Here is a 21,102-nt window from a genome sequence, read left to right as displayed (position 1 = left end):
ATAACTAAATAAATTCAGCCAACTACACAATAAAACACAATAAAAACACAACAATAATGAAAAACATGATTTATAACTAATTTAAAAACGGAGTTTTCTCATTATGAAACCAAACTCATCGTAGATACATATATTGCACATAAAACACATTTTTGCTCTCTAAGGATTTACCATAAACTAGTATAATATTAGCCGACCAACGTTACCATAGTTACCAGCTGTCACCCGTTTGGCGCGTGATAAGCCTTCGTGCGGGTAAAGTAATTCCACATCATATAGCAAACGTGAACTAAAACATCATAACTCGAAAACCATAAACACAAACACTTAGTTTTACAGCGTCTATGAAAAAAAACAACCCCTGTTTCTTTAAGAGCTCGTGACTCGCGCTTGTAACATTTCGTTATGACGTCATCAGAGGCATTTATATAGACGCGCTGAGCTTCGACTCTTCAGTTCTTAGCAGCGCTCGAGACGAGATCTCTACTGGTGACAAATGGCGAACATCGAGATGAACCGCGTTGTGTTCGGTTCGTTACTATTTATTGAACTATTTATTGAACTTCCATGAAACTTTTGCAAACATTTGAAGACTGTTTGGCTCGTGTAATCGAGGAGTTCGCCAAATGTTTGGCTTTATAAAAATATCAAATGTAACGTTAACTGCCGCGCATTTCACATTAGCGTTGTATGCTAACTTTATTTCGGTTACATTGAGAGTAAAACTGACATTTTAACGTGTGAAAGCAAAACTGCTTAAATCTGTCGTGTTGAGATATTTTGTTAAGAAATGCAGTTATCGCCATCGCCACAGTTTTATCCCAAAACAAATGTAATGGGCGTGGCCTGTTTGTTACAGCTCTTAAGTCCGTTTTAACTTGTTTATTGTTTGTAAAGCAAAAACACAAACATGCAGAAGCTTTATTTGCTTTGAATCCCTTCATGTGTGAATCAGCCGCATTAAGTTTTTCCATGTGTTGTTTATGCTCTTAAAACAAGAGTTTTGAACATGTTTTTCCAAATATATATGTTCATTTGAGTCAAGCTCATCTGTAATCAAATAATGACTCAATGCATTATAATCAACTGTTTACTTGTCAACATTAAGCTTGTTTGTTGAATTCAACGTTGTAAACTAAAGCTGTAAATGATTGCCATCCTTTATTTTGATGTTTAGTCATAAGGTGTTTTTCTCTCTCTTTCAGATGAGTATCCATCAACTAGAAAACTACGTTTCTGCTTCAGAAATAAGTGGTTTGCCTTTAAAGAAGCTCTGGGCATTAGAGAGAAGCCTCGGGTGTATGACCCACTGCCTGTCATGCCCGAGTTCGATTTGACTGGGCCAACTAAAGGTGAGTCCACTTTTAATGATAGATTGTCATCATATGTATGGGATTCATTTTGGACAACTAGCATTGTGTATATTAACCATTTTATTTTGTGTTTTTCAGTTCCATTCAAAGCCATGTATGATATACAAGGGAAGGTGAAAAACGGAGTTCATGTGGCTCATCGGAGGTCTGATGGCCAAGAAGTAAGTGTCATTTTCCTAGCCGTGTACACCGAATAAAACATTAGAGTTTTGATTAATATTGAAATACGACTTAAAACATATTTTCGCAGTTTTATTAAGAATTTCTTACATTTGTTGTAGTTGTTAATGCAGAGCACTGCTATGAATGTTTATATAGATGTCACGTGTGCGGTGTGAGCGCAAATTTGATCATTTTACAAATGCTTGATACCTTTTCTCTTTGCAGGTCTTCGTCAATGCTTTGTTCAGCTATGAAGATTACGACATTAGATGTGTAAGTAGAAAAGATTGTACAAGATTCAAAGTAATGTAATTTACAGTGCAGTCCAAATGTCACACTGAAAATCGAAGGAAAACCTGAACATGAAAGTGAAGCTTTTTGTTTGTGAAAATGCATAGTAATCCTTGTCTTAATTATAATGTACGAGTGTTTATTAGTAACACATTCAGATCAAAATATCTCGTAAATTAAAAATATTTGTATTCGTTTTGTCAGACTTTTGGACCCCACTGTATCTTAATACAAACACTACATAGAAATGAAAGATTGTCCTTAGACAGCTAACCATTTGTTTGTTTAACATTTTCTCTAGCCTGGCTTCTACAGGTTATTAGATGAAGAAGTGGTTGTTAATGTGATGGTGTCAGGACGAGAGAGAAGCCCGCACGTTCAACCGTTGCATCGCTGGTTCAAGCAGAAAAGGAAAATCATCCTGGTGTATGAAAATCCATCCACAAGCTTGAAGAAACACATGAAGAACAGCGGGGGATTTCTGCCTGAAGCGGAAGCACGCGTCTTATTCAAGCAGGCAGTTGAAGGTGTAAAACACACCCTGGACCACGGCGTTTCTCACCAGAAGATCGGGCCCAGGAAATTCTATATAGACAAGAAGACAAAGCTGCTCAAATTAAACCTCTTTGGCCGTAAGGAATTCCTCCCCTCCCTCGAAGAAATCCGCACATTCAAGGGTAAGTGTGAGCACTTGTGTGCTGTGATCCGTTCACAAAGTTTTGAACATTATGTACATCACATCCAAGCTTAGTGCTGCAACAATAACACTGTTGGAATTGACTGTGGGTTGGGTGCCATGACATATCCAATAGATATTCTCTAATCCAACAAGAGACTGATATCTCACTGTCGGGCTAAACTGTGAAAATCTCTTAACTATGTTAACAGGTCGAGACATCGAGCTCGGCCACATGAAGGCCAAGAGAGTCGATGCAGAAACATCATCAGTTTGGAGTCTTGGCAAACTGGCATATGAAATGATGCATGGGCACGAGCCCTATAAAACCAAGAAGGTGATAAAGATCAAGACACTAGACCTGGACTCCAGTTTATCCAGAGGTGAGAAACATACATGACAACATTAATGTGCCACATGAAGAGAACATGAGACGCATAACTAATGATCTTTTGTTAATTCTTTCACAGAGTGCCGTGATTTCCTCACCAAGTGCCTGGAGAAAAATCCAATGCGCAGAATAGATCTGCAGGAGATGATGGCACACGAGTGGATGAATGAAGTACAGGAAGGTAAAGAAATATTGGCAGTGTAATATACAGTTTAACATTCAACATCTGGAACTAATAACGTGAAACGGGACTGTTATTGGAATTCATTAAGGATCATTCGCATTGTGTATATTGTGTAACGTTTCCTTTTGTATGTTTTGAAGCAACATTTGAAGATTTCACGGATCAACTAAAGGAAAAGCAGCTGTTCCAAGGAGCTTTTATGACTCGAATAGCTGATGGCAGAAAAGTAAGTGTTATTTTTGGATGCTAACATGTAGACTGATTAAAACAAGAAAGAAATTGCGTTTTGATTAATATATTGAAATGTGACTTAAATGCAATGAGAGATGAAATAGTTGTCGTTTGTTTTGCTATATTTTCTATTTCTTGTATTTGTTGAGGTGCTGATTCAGAGCACTTTTATTAATGTTTATATATGGCGTCTGCGGATTGAGTTGATGTACTAGAAGAGGTCCTGTTAAACACATTTTGTCATTCAGCTCAAATTTATACAAAAAACACAAGTGTAAGTTCAAGTTTTATCAATTTACAAATGCTTACGGACCTTTTCTCTTTGCAGGTCATTATAAAAGTTCTTATCCCGGATGGCAAAGGAGCGACGCATTCGTTGTGTAAGTTGACAAGATTTGACTGATTTAAATAATGTATCTACAGTTGTGTCCAAATATCACACTGAACATCTAAGAAAAACCTTGTCATGAAAATGAAGCTTTTTGTTTGTAAAAAAAACTGATATTGAAAATGTATGTAATGTCGTAATTACAAAGGACAAGTGTTTATTAGTAACATAAATATTTCTGGAATAACACATTTTAAATAAGAAACATTTAGTAATCAATGCATTTTAAGCTCAAATTTATATATTAATAATACAATTAATAATTATTAAATTCGAAGGATCAGAAATAGTATTTTTATGGCTTGTTTCAGGCTTTTGGACCCCACTGTGTCTTAATACAAATGCTTCATAGATAAGGTTTTGTAGTCAGCTAAACATTTGTTGAATATTTCTCTAGCCTGGGTTCAGGACGACCGTCAGGACATTCAACAGATGGATCTGATTTGCCAGAAAGAGGCATCCTTAGAGAGTTTACCAACCCAGCAACCCAGTAAGATAAGGCACTCGTGCTGTATATGCATGTGATGTATAGCATGTGATGTATAGCATGTGATGTATAGCATGTGATGTATAGCTTGTGGTGTATAGCATGTGATGTATAGCATGTGATGTATAGCATGTGGTGTATAGCTTGTGGTGTATAGCTTGTGGTGTATAGCTTGTGGTGTATAGCATGTGGTGTATAGCATGTGGTGTATAGCTTGTGGTGTATAGCTTGTGGTGTATAGCTTGTGGTGTATAGCACGTGATGTATAGCACGTGATGTATAGCACGTGATGTATAGCACGTGACGTATAGCACGTGACGTATAGCACGTGACGTATAGCACGTGACGTATAGCACGTGACGTATAGCACGTGACGTATAGCACGTGACGTATAGCACGTGACGTATAGCACGTGACGTATAGCACGTGGCGTATAGCACGTGACGTATAGCACGTGACGTATAGCACGTGACGTATAGCACGTGACGTATAGCACGTGACGTATAGCACGTGACGTATAGCACGTGACGTATAGCACGTGACGTATAGCACGTGACGTATAGCACGTGACGTATAGCACGTGACGTATAGCACGTGACGTATAGCACGTGACGTATAGCACGTGACGTATAGCACGTGACGTATAGCACGTGACGTATAGCACGTGACGTATAGCACGTGACGTATAGCACGTGACGTATAGCACGTGACGTATAGCACGTGACGTATAGCACGTGACGTATAGCACGTGACGTATAGCACGTGACGTATAGCACGTGACGTATAGCACGTGACGTATAGCACGTGACGTATAGCACGTGACGTATAGCACGTGACGTATAGCACGTGACGTATAGCACGTGACGTATAGCACGTGACGTATAGCACGTGACGTATAGCACGTGACGTATAGCACGTGACGTATAGCACGTGACGTATAGCACGTGACGTATAGCACGTGACGTATAGCACGTGACGTATAGCACGTGACGTATAGCACGTGACGTATAGCACGTGACGTATAGCACGTGACGTATAGCACGTGACGTATAGCACGTGACGTATAGCACGTGACGTATAGCACGTGACGTATAGCACGTGACGTATAGCACGTGACGTATAGCACGTGACGTATAGCACGTGACGTATAGCACGTGACGTATAGCACGTGACGTATAGCACGTGACGTATAGCACGTGACGTATAGCACGTGACGTATAGCACGTGACGTATAGCACGTGACGTATAGCACGTGACGTATAGCACGTGACGTATAGCACGTGACGTATAGCACGTGACGTATAGCACGTGACGTATAGCACGTGACGTATAGCACGTGACGTATAGCACGTGACGTATAGCACGTGACGTATAGCACGTGATGTTTATATATCTGGATGTTGTCCACATACACCGTGTAAACTCGCTTCTGATAAGCGCCCGGTTAACGTACGCGTGGATAGGCGCCCGGTTAACTATGGAAAGCCGTTTGGGTCATATTTCGCCATCAACCAGACGCCTGGTGTTCAGATGACGCCTGTTTTTACGCCATTCAAGACGTACAGACGCCGTAAATTACGGCGTTTGCGCCTTAGAAACGTTGTTAATAACAGAATAGAACATTATCAGTTTGGAGTCTTGGCAAACTGGCCTATGAAATGATGCATGGGCACGAGCCCTATAAAACCAAGAAGGGGAAAAAGACCAAGACACTAGACCTGGACTCCAGTTTATCCAGAGGTGAGAAACATACATGACAACATTAATGTGCCACATGAAGAGAACATGAGACGCATAACTAATGATCTTTTGTAAATTCTTTCACAGAGTGCCGTGATTTCCTCACCAAGTGCCTGGAGAAAAATCCAATGCGCAGAATAGATCTGCAGGAGATGATGGCACACGAGTGGATGAATGAAGTACAGGAAGGTAAAGAAATATTGGCAGTGTAATATACAGTTTAACATTCAACATCTGGAACTCTTAACGTGAAACAGGACTGTTATTGGAATTTATTTAGGATCATTCGCATTGTGTATATTGTGTAACGTTTTCTTTTGTATGTTTTGAAGCAACATTTGAAGATTTCACGGATCAACTAAAGGAAAAGCAGCTGTTCAAAGGAGCTTTTATGACTCGAATAGCTGATGGCAGAAAAGTAAGTGTTATTTTTGGATATCAACATGTAGACTGATTAAAACAAGAAAGAAAATTGCGTTTTGATTAATATATTGAAATGTGACTTAAATGCAATGAGAGATGAAATAGTTGTCGTTTGTTTTGCTATATTTTCTATTTCTTGTATTTGTTGAGGTGCTGATTCAGAGCACTTTTATTAATGTTTATATATGGCGTCTGCGGATTGAGTTGATGTACTAGAAGAGGTCCTGTTAAACACATTTTGTCATTCAGCTCAAATTTATACAAAAAACACAAGTGTAAGTTCAAGTTTTATCAATTTACAAATGCTTACGGACCTTTTCTCTTTGCAGGTCATTATAAAAGTTCTTATCCCGGATGGCAAAGGAGCGACGCATTCGTTGTGTAAGTTGACAAGATTTGACTGATTTAAATAATGTATCTACAGTTGTGTCCAAATATCACACTGAACATCTAAGAAAAACCTTGTCATGAAAATGAAGCTTTTTGTTTGTAAAAAAAAACTGATATTGAAAATGTATGTAATGTCGTAATTACAAAGGACAAGTGTTTATTAGTAACATAAATATTTCTGGAATAACACATTTTAAATAAGAAACATTTAGTAATCAATGCATTTTAAGCTCAAATTTATATATTAATAATACAATTAATAATTATTAAATTCGAAGGATCAGAAATAGTATTTTTATGGCTTGTTTCAGGCTTTTGGACCCCACTGTGTCTTAATACAAATGCTTCATAGATAAGGTTTTGTAGTCAACTAAACATTTGTTGAATATTTCTCTAGCCTGGGTTCAGGACGACTGTCAGGACATTCAACAGATGGATCTGATTTGCCAGAAAGAGGCATCCTGAGAGAGTTTACCAACCCAGCAACCCAGTAAGATAAGGCACTCGTGCTGCCCAAGTCACGTTGCCGTCTTTTGATCATTTTCTTCTAAGATAAGAAGCCTTAGAAATAGTATTTATGTAGCATGTGATATATAGCATGTGATATATAGCATGTGATATGTAGCATGTGATATATAGCATGTGATATATAGCATGTGATATTTAGTATGTGATATATAGCATGTGATATTTAGTATGTGATATATAGCATGTGATATTTAGTATGTGATATATAGCATGTGATATTTAGTATGTGATATATAGCATGTGATATTTAGTATGTGATATATAGCATGTTATATGTCAAGTCAGCTTTATTTATATAGCGCTTTTTACAATTTTCATTGTTACAAAGCAGCTATACAAGAAAAAAATGACTGAGTAAAACATAAAAGGTTGTGGAATTCAAAACACAGGTCAAATAGCAGACACACAATAAATTCCTATATGCATTGTTAATTTAAATAAGACTATCATATGTAGAGAAGCAAACTGAATTTTGTAGTAGTAGTGCATAGCTGGTTTATTTATATGCATATAAAAGTTGAATTTAAATTTGTATCCAATTATTTTGTGCACTCATTGCGCTCTTCGGGCAAATTTCCTAATCAAGTTTAAATTTTCAACTTGCATGGATTACCCAATTGAGACTAATATAAATCATTTGCGGCAATCGCACCACCCAATTTGCATCATTGCCGTCGCTGAAACAGTGGATATCAATGAGCTCTCCTTTGCTTGTGTGGAAGGCACTGTTAAAGCAAATATTGTATCTTGCAACAATCGTACTACCAAATTTGCGCCGTTGCCTGGCATGAGTTCATGTCTTTGCATTGACTAGTTCCGTTCACTCTTGGTGTTAACAGCATTACGCTGTAGATTCACTCCTTAATTTAAATGCTGTTGTCTTAGAATTTCTGTGAATTTGTATTTCACTGCACGTACACTCGTCGTCTTTATACAACACAGGCTGTGTGGACAAGTGTCTTCTTCATACAACGCGGACAAGCTTCCTCTTTAAACTGCGCGGACACATGTCCTCTCTATACACCACGTGCTATGCAGACATGGGTCCTCTTTATACAAAGCGGGCTGCACGGACACATGTCTTTAAACAACGTGGTCTGTGCGGACATTCGTCCTTTAAATACAGTGTGGACAAGCGTCCTCTTTACAATGCTGGCTGAGCGGACACGCATCCATATGGGGTGTGATAACTGAACCTACTTTTCTAACTAAGCAGCCAATCATGTCGTGGCTGCTGATATAAACGTGCATAAGCGCCTTGTTAACTTGCGCCTGCATAAGGGCGTGAATAACGTACATGTGGATAAGTGGCAGGAAATTATTACTATACTATTCGCTGTAGGCTACTTCCGTTGTGCCCAAAGAAGGTTTTAAATTGGAATGAAGTTTTAAAATATAAACCATATAAGTCCAGGGGTAGGGATTACATGGTGCTGTGTTTACATTTGTCTTTAACATGCGAACTGCAACGTTATCTGGATGTTGTCCACATACACCGTGTAAACTCGCTTCTGATAAGCGCCCGGTTAACGTACGCGTGGATAGGCGCCCGGTTAACTATGGAAAGCCGTTTGGGTCATATTTCGCCATCAACCAGACGCCTGGTGTTCAGATGACGCCTGTTTTTACGCCGTTCAAGACGTACAGACGCCGTAAATTACGGCGTTTGTGCCTTAGAAACGTCGTTAATAACGGCGTTTTAAATGCAATACGAAACGCCGTTCATTTCGCCGTTTGAACTTCCATATTACGCCGTAAATTACGGCGCTTCCGTGTAACAAAGACGCCGTAAAAAGCGGCGTTTTCTATAATATTAAAATCAGCCCAGCCTTTTCTACACAGTCCAGCCCCTCCAATGAACACAAAGACATGTGTAGTAGATTGTCGATCTGAATAACTGTTCCTGTTTTTAACTGTATTGCGAATAATGCTTAGACTTTTATCATGTGATATTTTTCCATTGGGCGCGTTTATCCTCCTTTCGAGCGGCATACTTTTGAGCGAGTGGGTTCATGACACTTTGTGCGTTTATGTTTCTGAAATCCATTGACTTCGAGCTCATCGTTGTCATACGCGGTGGCGTAGTGGACTGCGTGCGCAGCAGCGTAACTTCATTTCTTTTAACGATTGGAGTTCGACTCCGCGGTCCGACCATATTCTTCATTCCTTTTGAATTGTTCATCGTTTAGTTTGTCTGTTTTTTAAACTGTAGTAAAAATCTGCATAATAATTATGCACAACTGAAGTGTTTGCTACTTTAAGTCACATCTTCCTTTTTTAATAAATACTACGTATAATCATTTTCAGGTCTTGAGTTATTTATTAGTATTGGATTTATGGATTGGAATCGGAAACGTCGGAAACGTGTGCTTGGAAAAATATAACATCCGAAAATTCACTTCCAAATGAAATGTTCTAGGTTTTTTATTGCCATGAGAAGGCATATTAGAAATAAGCCATAGCTTTTTCTTAAAATATTTATTGTGTAGAAATATAAGAATTGCTCAAGAGAAGAATGATCACTTTAAACTGTGTGTCCTGGTTACGTTTCTCGTAAGAAGTCAGCAAGACAACTGACGTCTCTGTACTGCAACATGGGTCATTTCATAAATGACAGAAACAGTTCTGGCATGAAACTCTAGATGGCGCAGTCCTAAACTCTAATCCAATCTTAATAACTTTACTACACTGATAGTAAATCGGTTCCTTCCGTATCATCAGCCAATGAGCTCGCTGCTCTACGTTTAAATCTTGGTAAGTGATTGTTGTAGCAGTGCAGCGCGTTTTGTCACTACACGATCCGTTCCACCTGCACGATCCGTTCACGCATGCGCACAACGACATTGTAGAAACCGCTCATGCGCAAATGATGATTTTGTTTTGCGACGATTTACGACACTGCACGATCTGTTCCACGCTTGCGCAGCTTTGTTTTACTTTATTTATATTTTTTACTGTTAAATAAAATACAATACTCAATTTACTTCGCTTCGTTCCACCTGGTCCCATTTCACTATGCGTTCTGTCAAGTCAGTTTGAAATACTGTAATGTTTCCCCTGACTTTATAATTTACATGAAGAAAGAACTACAGTCTAGTTAGACATGCGTGTTATGTTCCTTATTGGCTTCTGTAAACGACATTGAAGGGATTATTTTACTAATTTAGATTAAATGGATAGATATATTAGCCTATATATAGGCCCATACTAATAAGTTACTACATAAAGTCAACTAGTATTATCAGATTTTAATTTAAAAAACGACACAAACTGTCTTTGACAATACTACTGACCTTAGATCGAAACACGGTAAGGTTAATAGACATGATACAGCAATGAATCGCAAAATGGAGTCTGGATGAAACTGAAGATTTGCAGTCGATAAAAATACTTTATTCCACATGAAACCAAAATCATCTATGTTCATGTAACAACTCTATTATTTTGGATTGGCAACCACATAAACACATCGTAATCATGGTAACGTAAGCGACATTTCAAAACGTAAAAAAAGAATATGCCGCCAGTTGTGCCACCTGCCGCCAAACGTTTCATCGCCTGCGTCACGGTACAAATAGTGTAGGAAAACCATGACGTTTTCTAATACGTAATTACGCGCATGTGTGAACGGATCGTGCAGGTGGAACGGATCGTGTACTGACACGTTTCACACACAGCAAGTCTCTGTACTTATATGCACACAGCAGTGTTTTGTGACCTTATTGGCAGTAGCAAGTCTCTGCACTCGCTCCTCGTCCGCAGCCTAGTAGATCTGTTCCGTCAAGACCAAATACATTTATATGATGTTTGATCTTTACTTCTTGGTCATACTACTGCCTTACTTATAAATATACATCATCATATGGTGTCCTGGTGGTGGGCATCCCCTTGTGTGGTGACCAGCTGGATCACATGGCTCAGGGGCTATAACATGATGACTCGAGACCTGTTAGACGGATTCAATGCTGTCGTAAGTCCCCTTTATAATCGATTGACAGGACTGTTGCTTCCAGTCTTAATATGTTCTAACTGTTGGACTTCACATGTTATGTGTAAAGTCAAGTATTTGCTGGCATATTACAACATGTCTGCAGGTGATTTTAAGATTTAGGTTTTTGGAGCTTGATAACGTGTCAATATGGTAAAATAATTTCTCAAAATGTCTTTTTTGTTATCTAAATGAAATCATACAGCTCTAGAATGTCATGGCGGTGAGTGTAGGTATAAATTGTCATTTGGAGTGACCTGTTCCTTTAACCAAAGACCGGTGATGTTAGTCACAACGCTTCTACATCTTATAAATGTACAACCCAACATCCTCTCTTAAAGATTTAAAGCCCTACGTTTACCCTTCATCTCACACACCTGCTCTCTCTCTCTAACCAGGTTTCCATTACAGATTTGCGCAAAATATAAGCGATGTTTTCTCAATGTCAGTTTGAAACAATATCTGGGAATGACTTCGTTTCCTTTTAATGGATGTTATGCGATTGAAGTGTATTTTGATTCTCACGATAAGTCATTCTGGCCGTACTTCTTCTTCGTACGTTTTATGGCAGGTTGCAAACCAGCTTTAGTGCATAGAGCCACCTACTGTGATGAAAGAGTGAAGAGAAATGTCTATATTTCCTATAAATGACCTCACTGTTCCTAATAAACCTCCACACTGCAGTCATTAGTTTTGCTGCATTTGTGCCATCATATGAGATATTATTTCATGTGAAATCTGTTCTTTCCAAATGTTCTGCCAAAACATACCGTGAATGGTCATGTGACACTTTTATACACGTGACTTGTAAATACGACAAAACTTGTTTCCATTGCAGTTTTGCGAAATATATCATGTGACGTGACAATGCTTTTGCGATACATGGAAGCTTTTGCTAAATTTATGTTTTATATTTCAATTTGCGTATATTGAAGGGTAATGGAAACCTGTCGCGCTCTCTCTGTCTCGCGCTCTCTCTCTCTGTGTCTCACTCTGTGTCTCGCTCTGTCTCGCTCTGTCTCTCTCTCGCTCTGTGTCTCTCTCTGTCTCGCGCTCTCTCTCTCTGTGTCTCACTCTGTGTCTCGCTCTGTCTCTCTCTCGCTCTGTGTCTCTCTCTGTCTCTCTCTCTCTCTCTCTGTGTCTCACTCTCTGTCTCGCTCTGTCTCTCTCTCGCTCTGTGTCTCTCTCTGTCTCGCTCTGTCTCTCTCTCTCTGTGTCTCACTCTCTGTCTCGCTCTGTCTCTCTCTCGCTCTGTGTCTCTCTCTGTCTCGCGCTCTCTCTCTCTCTGTGTCTCACTCTGTGTCTCGCTCTGTCTCTCTCTCTCTGTCTCGCTCTGTCTCTCTCTCTCCGTCTCGCGCTCTGTCTCTCTCTCTCCGTCTCATGCTCTGTCTCTCTCTCTCCCTCTCGCGCTCTGTCTCTCTCTCTCCCTCTCGCGCTCTGTCTCTCTCTCTCTGTCTCGCTCTGTCTCTCGCGCTCTGTCTCTCTCTGTCTCGCGCTCTGTCTCTCTCTCTCCCTCTCGCGCTCTGTCTCTCTCTCTCTGTCTCGCTCTGTCTCTCGCGCTCTGTCTCTCTCTGTCTCGCGCTCTGTCTCTCTCTCTCCCTCTCGCGCTCTGTCTCTCGCGCTCTGTCTCTCGCGCTCTGTCTCTCTCTGTCTCGCTCTGTCTCCCTCTCTCTGTCTCGCTCTGTCTCTCTCTCTGTCTCGCGCTCTGTCTCTCTCTCTCTGTCTCGCGCTCTGTCTCTCTCTGTCTCGCGCTCTGTCTCTCTGTCTCGCTCTGTCTCTCTCTCTCTGTCTCGCGCTCTGTCTCTCTCTCTCTCTCTCTCTCTGTGTCTCTCTCTCTCTCTCTCTCTCTCTCTGTGTCTCGCTCTGTCTCTCTCTCTCTGTCTCTCTGTCTCGCGCTCTGTCTCTCTCTCTCTGTCTCGCACTCTCTCTCTCTCTCTCTCTCTCTCTCTGTGTCTCGCTCTGTCTCTCTCAAGATTCAAGATTCAAAAAAGCTTTATTGGCATGATAAAAAAGTGTTTTACATTGCCAAAGCAGGAACATTAAATATAAACATTCTGTATAAAATAATATAAGAGTATCCTTTATAAGAAACAATATGTACACATCAATACAGACATAAAAGTGCGAAGTATTGACAAAAGTTCTGAAAGTGACACGATCCTGTCATAAGTGTCAGTGTTGTGTGTCAGTGTTGTGTGTCAGTGTTGTGTCTGTGTGGTGTGTCTGTGTGTCTGTGTTGTGTGTCTGTGTTGTGTGTCTGTGTGGTGTGTCTGTGTGGTGTGTCTGTGTGGTGTGTCTGTGTGGTGTGTCTGTGTTGTGTGTCTGTGTTGTGTGTCTGTGTGGTGTGTCTGTGTGGTGTGTCTGTGTGGTGTGTCTGTGTGGTGTGTCTGTGTTGTGTGTCTGTGTTGTGTGTCTGTGTGGTGTGTCTGTGTGGTGTGTCTGTGTGGTGTGTCTGTGTGGTGTGTCTGTGTGGTCTTGACGTATCTCGCCGTCAGGTTTGAGCTGATGGGCTTTTCTCCCAGTATGTATGAGATCTTGTCCTGTTATTGAAACTGGTTGAAGTCTTTGTGGAAGTTTGTGAACTGGGGGAAGAATGTTTCTCTGATGTCCGTATAGTTTGGACACGAGGTTAAGAAGTGCAGCTCTGTTTCCACTTGTCTCTGTGTGCAGTGTGGACACAGTCGCTCTTCTCTTGGAGTCCATGTCTGTCTGTGTCAGCCCGTCTCAACAGTGAGCTTGTGTTCACTGAGTCTGTACATGGTCAACACTTTTCTTAGTTTAGGGTCTGATACGCTTTTGAGGTATTCTGCCGCTTTATATTCTCTGTTTAATGACCGATAGCATTCACGTTTACTTTGTACTTTTTACTTTGTGATACCTCGTGGACACAGACAGGGGTGACAGACCTGAAACATATGTCAGAACGCATTAAGAAACATGAACGGGCAAGAGTGCATATGGACAACTCTGTGAAGCTAGCCATGCTAGGCCGAATTAGTATAGCCACACAGCTAGATGAGGGACACCGCATTGCCATAAGAAGGCACAACGAGGAGGTGGACAGGAATCGGCATATTTTGTCAAAGATCATTGATGCCGTGAAATTTTGTGGTGCCTTTGAACTTGCTTTGCGTGGTCACGTTGAGAGTGACGCATCAGAAAACCCTGGCATTTTCCTGGGTCTAATTGATCTTATGGCCTCAATCGACTGTGAGTTGGAGGTGCACCTGGAGAACGCCACTGTTTTTAAAGGCACTTCGAAGACCGTGCAAAATGAACTGTTAGACTGCGCATGTTGTCAGTTCTCAGAGACCGCATTCTGGAAGAGGTGAAACAGTCGGACTATATTGCCATTCAGGCAGACGAGACAACCGACATCTGCACTCATTGTCAGCTTGTGCTTGTGCTACGGTACATAGATGGCCACAACAACATTCAACAACGTTTTTTTTGAGTTTATCGCGCTTCCAAATGCGACCGCTGATACGATTGCCACTGCATTATTGGAAAGGCTGAGCACCATCCTTCCTGCGGGACAAGAGAGAAAATTAATTGCCCAGGCCTATGATGGTGCCGCAGTGATGAGGGGTGCTACAGGTGGAGTGCAGCGTATAGTGCAAGACGTCTACGGGAGTGCATACTACGTTCACTGTTATGCGCATCAGTTGAACCTCATTATGCAGCAGGCAACATCCCAAAGATCGGGCAGTTTTTTTCAGACATTGGGGGGTTTTCTACATTTTTTTCCAAGTCATTCAAACGAACGGCAGTGCTGGATGAAGTGGTGGCACACAGACTTCCAGGTGCTTCAACAACGCGATGGAACTTCCACAGTCGTGCTGTTAACACAGTTTACGAGCACAAAGATGAACTGGTTAAGTGCTTCCAAACCATTCGAGACAGAGGAGACTTTGATGGCATATCGAAGAGAGAAGCCGGGGGTTGTATGAGAATGTTGGAAGATGAGGTTTTCTGTTTCATCCTGGCGTTATTCCACAAAATCATGCCACATGTAGACATGCTGTTTAACCATCTGCAGAAGAGGAACATAGACTCTGTCTTCATCGCAGGGATCACCCAGAGGTTCACTCACAGCATACAGGTGATCAGGTAGGCTATGATTTTGCATATTGGCTAAAAACATGCTTATGCAGCCTAAACAATAAAAACATAAATCCACATGGCTTAGCACAACAGAACCTATCATAAATATTACAATTTCGCCACCATGTTAGACTAGTGAATTTATTTGTGATGAATCTAGATAACATTGACTAGGCCCAACACAGCAATAGCACATATTTTAATACAGATTTATTAAAATTATGTTTATATCTCCAGCAAGTTGGTTTCTGATACAGTAATTTCAGGGTGGACAGTGACTTGTGAAACTTATTTTGGATCAGGGACTCCGTTCCTTCTCTAGTTGAGGATGAGGAGTATAGGGGACCCGTACAGGAACCACCCCCGAAGAGAAGGAGGGCAATGGGAGAAGAAACGCAACAGCATCTGGCAATAGAGGTAAGCAGTAATAGAAATTCTGTTTCTGTATTCTATAGCCTATATGTATTTGTGTTTGTTTGCACATTTTTGTATTCTGAATTGTCATTATTAGACAAATCTATCTACTTTTTTTCACATTTGTGATTTTATTAATTAGTGCTATATGGTGTGTATGTGTGAGTGAGCGAGAGAGAGAGTGATAGAGACCGCCAATAAAGTGAGCGAGTGAGTGAGTGATAGAGACCGCCAATAGAGCGAGCGAGCGAGCGAGTGAGTGAGAGCTAGTGTCTGTATTGTAATTAATAAAACTTACTTGCTCATAACAAAATTGTAACTCCTATGAATATGCTGATTTTATTGTATTGTTGAACTGAGAAATGTGAAAACTTAATGTTTTCTGTGCTTACTCTTCTACAATTATGTATAATTTCATAGGTGTGTGATACCATTATGAGCCATGCCAAGGAGAGGTTTTCTTTCACCAATCATCTCATCAGTGCCACTCTGTTGCAAGGAGACTTGTTCCCACAACACAGCAGAAAGTTCCCAGATTCAGCACTAGGAACCACGGTGGAAGCCTATCCCATGTTGGACAAAGCCAGACTTAAAACAGAACTGTCCCTTATCTATGAAAATGAGGACTTCCAGGGTTGCAGTGGTGCACTGGCTCTCTTTCAGGTTGTAATGGAAAATAACCTTCAAGACACATTCACTGAAACTGTAAGTCTTCTCAAGATCCTCATCACCACACCAATGACAACAGCAGAATCAGAGAGGTGCTTCTCTACTTTAAAGAGGATCAAAACGTTCCTTAGGAACACTATGGCACAAGATCGCCTCGACGCTCTGGCTATGCTCTCTATAGAGAAGAAACTCACACGGGACATTCCAGATTTCAACACAAGGGTCATTGAGAGATTTGCCACTCAGAAAGATAGACGAGCAAAGTTCCTGTACAAATAAGAGTTCTCCATCCCCTTCACTCACTCACCCCCCCCCCCGCATTCACTCCATCTACCTCTCTCATACACAAATCTGTCACAGACACCATATCTTAGTCTCTCTCTACTCTTTACTCTCTCTCTCTACTCTTTACTCTCTCTCTCTACTCTTTACTCTCTCTCTCTCTCACTCTCTCTCTCTCTCTCTCTCTCTCTCTACTCTTTACTCTCTCTCTCTCTCTCTCTCTCTCACTCACACTCACACACACACACACACACACTCTCTCACACACTCACACACACACACACTCTCACACACACACACTCACCCTCCATCTATCTCTCCAACTCACTCACTTTGAAAGACACACACACACACACACGCTGTCATTCTCTTACTCACTCAGTCTCTCACTCACCACACCACATTTCACACACATTTGCCATTAAAATATTGATCTTAATAGTAATGTAACTATGCTTGCTTTGTTTTTTTTTGTTCACTTTTTCCTATCTGGACACTGAGCGATGTAACTTGTTCATTATCATTACCTGTGAGACTTGATTTCTACATGGCAGTTCAATTAATATTGTCTTTTTAGACCATTGGTATTGACTGGTTTGAGTTCTTTTATTGGTATAGGCAAGGGACATGGACTAAAATGCACCAGAATGCAGGAAATCACATCTTTGAAATTAAAAAATTTCTGGGGGAGGATCCCCCCAGATGCCCACACACACACACAAACAGCCCCACCTAAAATATTTTTCACCAGCCGCCACTGGTTGAATGTTAAACTGTATATTACACTGCCAATATTTCTTTACCTTCCTGTACTTCATTCATCCACTCGTGTGCCATCATCTCCTGCAGATCCATTCTGCACACTGGATTTTTCTTCAGGCACTTGGTGAGGAAATCACGGCACTCTGTGAAAGAATTTACAAAAGATCATTAGTTATGCGTCTCATGTTCTCTTCATGTGGCACATTAATGTTGTCATGTATGTTTCTCACCTCTGGATAAACTGGAGTCCAGGTCTAGTGTCTTGGTCTTTTTCCCCTTCTTGGTTTTATAGGGCTCGTGCCCATGCATCATTTCATAGGCCAGTTTGCCAAGACACCAAACTGTTAATGTTTCTGCATCGAGTCTCTCGGCCTCCATGTGGCCGAGCTCGATGTCTCGACCTGTTAACATAGTTAAGAGATTTTCACAGTTTAGCCCGACAGCCAACAGTGAGATATCAGTCTCTTGTTGGATTAGAGAATATCTATTGGATATGTCATGGCACCCAACCCACAGTCAATTCCAACAGTGTTATTGTTGCAGCACTAAGCTTGGATGTGATGTACATGATGTTCAAAACGTTGTTTCACACTTACCCTTGAATGCGCGGATTTCTTCGAGGGAGGGGAGGAATTCCTTACGGCCAAAGAGGTTTAATTTGAGCAGCTTTGTCCTCTTGTCTATATAGAATTTTCTGGACCAGATCTGCTGGTGAAAAACGCTGTGGTCCAGGGTGTGTTTTACACCTTCAGCTGCCTGCTTTAATAAGAGACGTGCTTCCGCTTCATGCAGAAATCCCCCGCTGTTCTTTAGGTGTTTCTTCAAGCTCGTGGATGGATTTTCATACACCAGGATGATTTTCCTTTTCTCCTCGAACCAGCGATGCAACGGTTGAACGTGCTGTCACACACCATTTGTCACCAGTAGAGATCTCGTCTCGAGCGCTGCTAAGAACTGAAGAGTCGAAGCTCAGCGCGTCTATATAAATGCCTCTGATGACGTCATAACGAAATGTAACAAGCGCGAGTCACGAGCTCTTAAAGAAACAGGGGTTGTTTTTTTCATAGACGCTGTAAAACTAAGTGTTTATTTTTATGGTTTTCGAGTTATGATGTTTTAGTTCACGTTTGCTATTATGATGTGGAATTACTTTACCCGCACGAAGGCTTATGAAGCGACAAACGGGTGACAGCTGGTAACGTTGGTCGGCTAATAATATACTAGTTTATGGTAAATCCTTAGAGAGCAAAAATGTGTTTTATGTGCAATATATGTATCTACGATGAGTTTGGTTTCATAATGAGAAAACTCATTGTTTTTCATTATTGTTGTGTTTTTATTGTTTTATTGTGTAGTTGGCTGAATTTCTTTAGTTATTATGGCTTAACAAACCAACTGCAGTTTGATTGATATTCATTGGAATGCACAATAATAAAAAAATACATGTTTGAAATTTGTGAATGAAAGTTATGAATGAAACTCTTAATATATTAAACATATTTAGTTACATTTTTGTATTTTTAATTTTATGCATACGGTTCTCTCATATATGTTTCCTGTAAATCTGCTTCTCAACAATATAATAAATAAATATAACAAATTGAAAATGTCTTTAAACACAGTTTGGATGTATGTTATCACTCCCGGACACAGATGGCTGACAAACACATATTTGTTTTAATTTAACTCATTGGATTGAACTTGTACAGTGTGATTTCTTTACAACAGTTATTCACTAAATGGCTAAATTTAGCCCCTTTGTTACAGAACAAATAACTATAGAACACATTTATGGGCTTTTAATAAAAGTTCTCCATCAACACCATGGAAATAACAAAAATGACCCATCAGGCAATGCAAAGCGGTTCTCAAGTTTAAAGTGTTTCAAAAGCCATGTTGTATCTCAACAAATCCCTTTCTCATTGTTCAGGATCAAGCTATTGTACCATCGAACATGTGACGTAGTTACAAAAAAGTGAAACCGTGTATTCTGTAAAAAAGGAAAATGATGGCACTTATTCATTCTGACCATTTAATGCTGTTCCAAAAACCACAAGTCCAAGAATCCAATAAAACATCATTACACAGATATCTGTGGATTACATCAGACAGAAAAGCAGTGTTCTCATTGTTGCCGTGTTGTGAATTATCCGTGTCGTGCCATATCGTGGCAGAAAAAGTTGTTGTTTCCGGTGCACAGAAGAGACCAGACATAGCGTGTGAGTTTAGAAACATTACAAACGTCTCGCTAGTTTTTGAGGTTATTTCACAGAAGAGTGCAAAAGAGACACAAGTGCGTGTTCTGTACCAGCTTTACCTACAAACACTCATGACATGACAATCAAAACACACAGAATCTGATTCATCACTGATTTTCACAATCTATACTCAATATCACTGTTCTGTCATCAAATCACAAAGAAATAACTCCGATGGAAGCTGAGATGTGCATGAACTGAGAGCAACTCCTAGATTCAGATTGGCCCACATTAGACTCTTTTCTTCAAAGTCATCTTGTCTCCTGATGAAAGTGTTATCTCTGTCCGTCTCTTATCTCATTCAACACTAGACAAACTCATTCCTGTCTCAAACTCTCACAGCAGATATTATAAAGCCTCGGGCGAGAAGTCCTGAGGTTCACCATGTTCAACGGCGAACAGACTTGGCATGTCACTCCTGAAAAGGTAAAGCAAAAGTTTAAACCAGTAGATGTTTCCTATCAAATGAGAAATATCTACTGCGGAGGAGAACCCATCCCACACAGGACATCTGAACAAGATAAAGGCTAAAAGATTACTTTTGATTATTGAAGTCAAGGGCTATGGACCAGAATTCCTACCTGTAGTCATATCGGCACGCTAAAAGACCTGCACCCTGCCATTACCATCACTATAATCATTTATACTGTTCACTTCACCGTGCTTCAAATAACACTGTACATGAAGTACATCAGCAACTTTTAAACTGTTACTTGAGTCCTTTTCCCATAAAGGCATATTCACTTTCCTCGTGTTGGATACGTCATACTACGCTGACTTACAATCTGACAGTCTCACAGCAATAAATCCTGAAATGCTCTCTGATGGTCATGATAATAGTGTTGTTTACAGTCAAAGAAACGCATTTAATTTACAATCGTGCATCATCCACAATACTTCTGATCAAAGGTCATTCCACTTAAAGAGATGAAGTTGCTTTTAATAGAACAAGTTTTTCTTTACCGTTTTGAAATATACTTTATTATTAAAAACGCAAAGCCCCCTCCAACCAAAAAACAGCTTCTTCATTCCTATAGAGCATTTCACAAGACGTAAACAACACTAGTACCAAAGCACTTCCTGTTTCCGTTGTTTAGATGTTTTATTTCACATACAGATCATTAAGTCGTATACTGTATACAATTTGATTCAGCTTTCTGTAAAACAAAAACATATTTACATAATTTCTTTTGGGGTGTTTTTCCTCAGGTTTCATGACATTGAGTCTATTTTCAGAATTGTCCTGTGTCGTGTGTGTGTGTGTGTGTGTGTGTGTGTGTGTGTGAGTGTTGACTTGGTTATAGATGGTGATAGATGTGAACACATGGTTAGGAAACATGTAATGTGTTCTGACACAAAGA

The 21,102-nt window shown here is 40.3% G+C and overlaps 2 protein-coding genes across 2 annotated transcripts; both read left to right on the top strand.

Moving 5' to 3' along the window:
- Positions 1–468: 468 nt before the first annotated feature.
- On the top strand, positions 469–4,221 carry LOC306903001 (serine/threonine-protein kinase pim-3-like; the record flags this gene model as incomplete). The annotated part of the gene is made up of 10 exons (XM_079471921.1): positions 469–530; positions 1,206–1,352; positions 1,452–1,534; positions 1,761–1,808; positions 2,128–2,503; positions 2,715–2,885; positions 2,973–3,074; positions 3,218–3,303; positions 3,637–3,688; positions 4,094–4,221. Exons 1-10 carry the CDS (start codon positions 497–499, stop codon positions 4,219–4,221), a joined length of 1,227 nt encoding a protein of 408 aa, XP_079328047.1. The 5' UTR covers positions 469–496.
- A 1,325-nt stretch (positions 4,222–5,546) lies between these two features.
- On the top strand, positions 5,547–7,263 carry LOC306905818 (uncharacterized protein). The gene is made up of 5 exons (XM_079476746.1): positions 5,547–5,923; positions 6,011–6,112; positions 6,256–6,341; positions 6,676–6,727; positions 7,134–7,263. The coding sequence occupies exons 1-5, from the start codon at positions 5,842–5,844 to the stop codon at positions 7,199–7,201; spliced, it is 390 nt and encodes a 129-aa protein (XP_079332872.1). The 5' UTR covers positions 5,547–5,841; the 3' UTR covers positions 7,202–7,263.
- Positions 7,264–21,102: the final 13,839 nt, after the last annotated feature.

This window comes from Barbatula barbatula (assembly GCF_947034865.1).
Source record: "Barbatula barbatula genome assembly, chromosome: 2".
Classification (NCBI taxonomy): Eukaryota; Metazoa; Chordata; class Actinopteri; order Cypriniformes; family Nemacheilidae; genus Barbatula; species Barbatula barbatula.
This window is presented reverse-complemented; position numbering and strand designations above follow the sequence as displayed.

What these genes read in the sequence shown, in the direction of transcription:
- LOC306905818 (XM_079476746.1), top strand. Translation starts at nt 5,842, where the DNA reads ATGATGCATGGGCACGAGCCCTATAAAACCAAGAAGGGGAAAAAGACC. An exon ending in GAATAGCTGATGGCAGAAAA is followed by an intron (nt 6,342 to 6,675) that starts GTAAGTGTTATT and finishes TTCTCTTTGCAG; the next exon opens with GTCATTATAAAAGTTCTTAT. An exon ending in AGGAGCGACGCATTCGTTGT is followed by an intron (nt 6,728 to 7,133) that starts GTAAGTTGACAA and finishes ATATTTCTCTAG; the next exon opens with CCTGGGTTCAGGACGACTGT.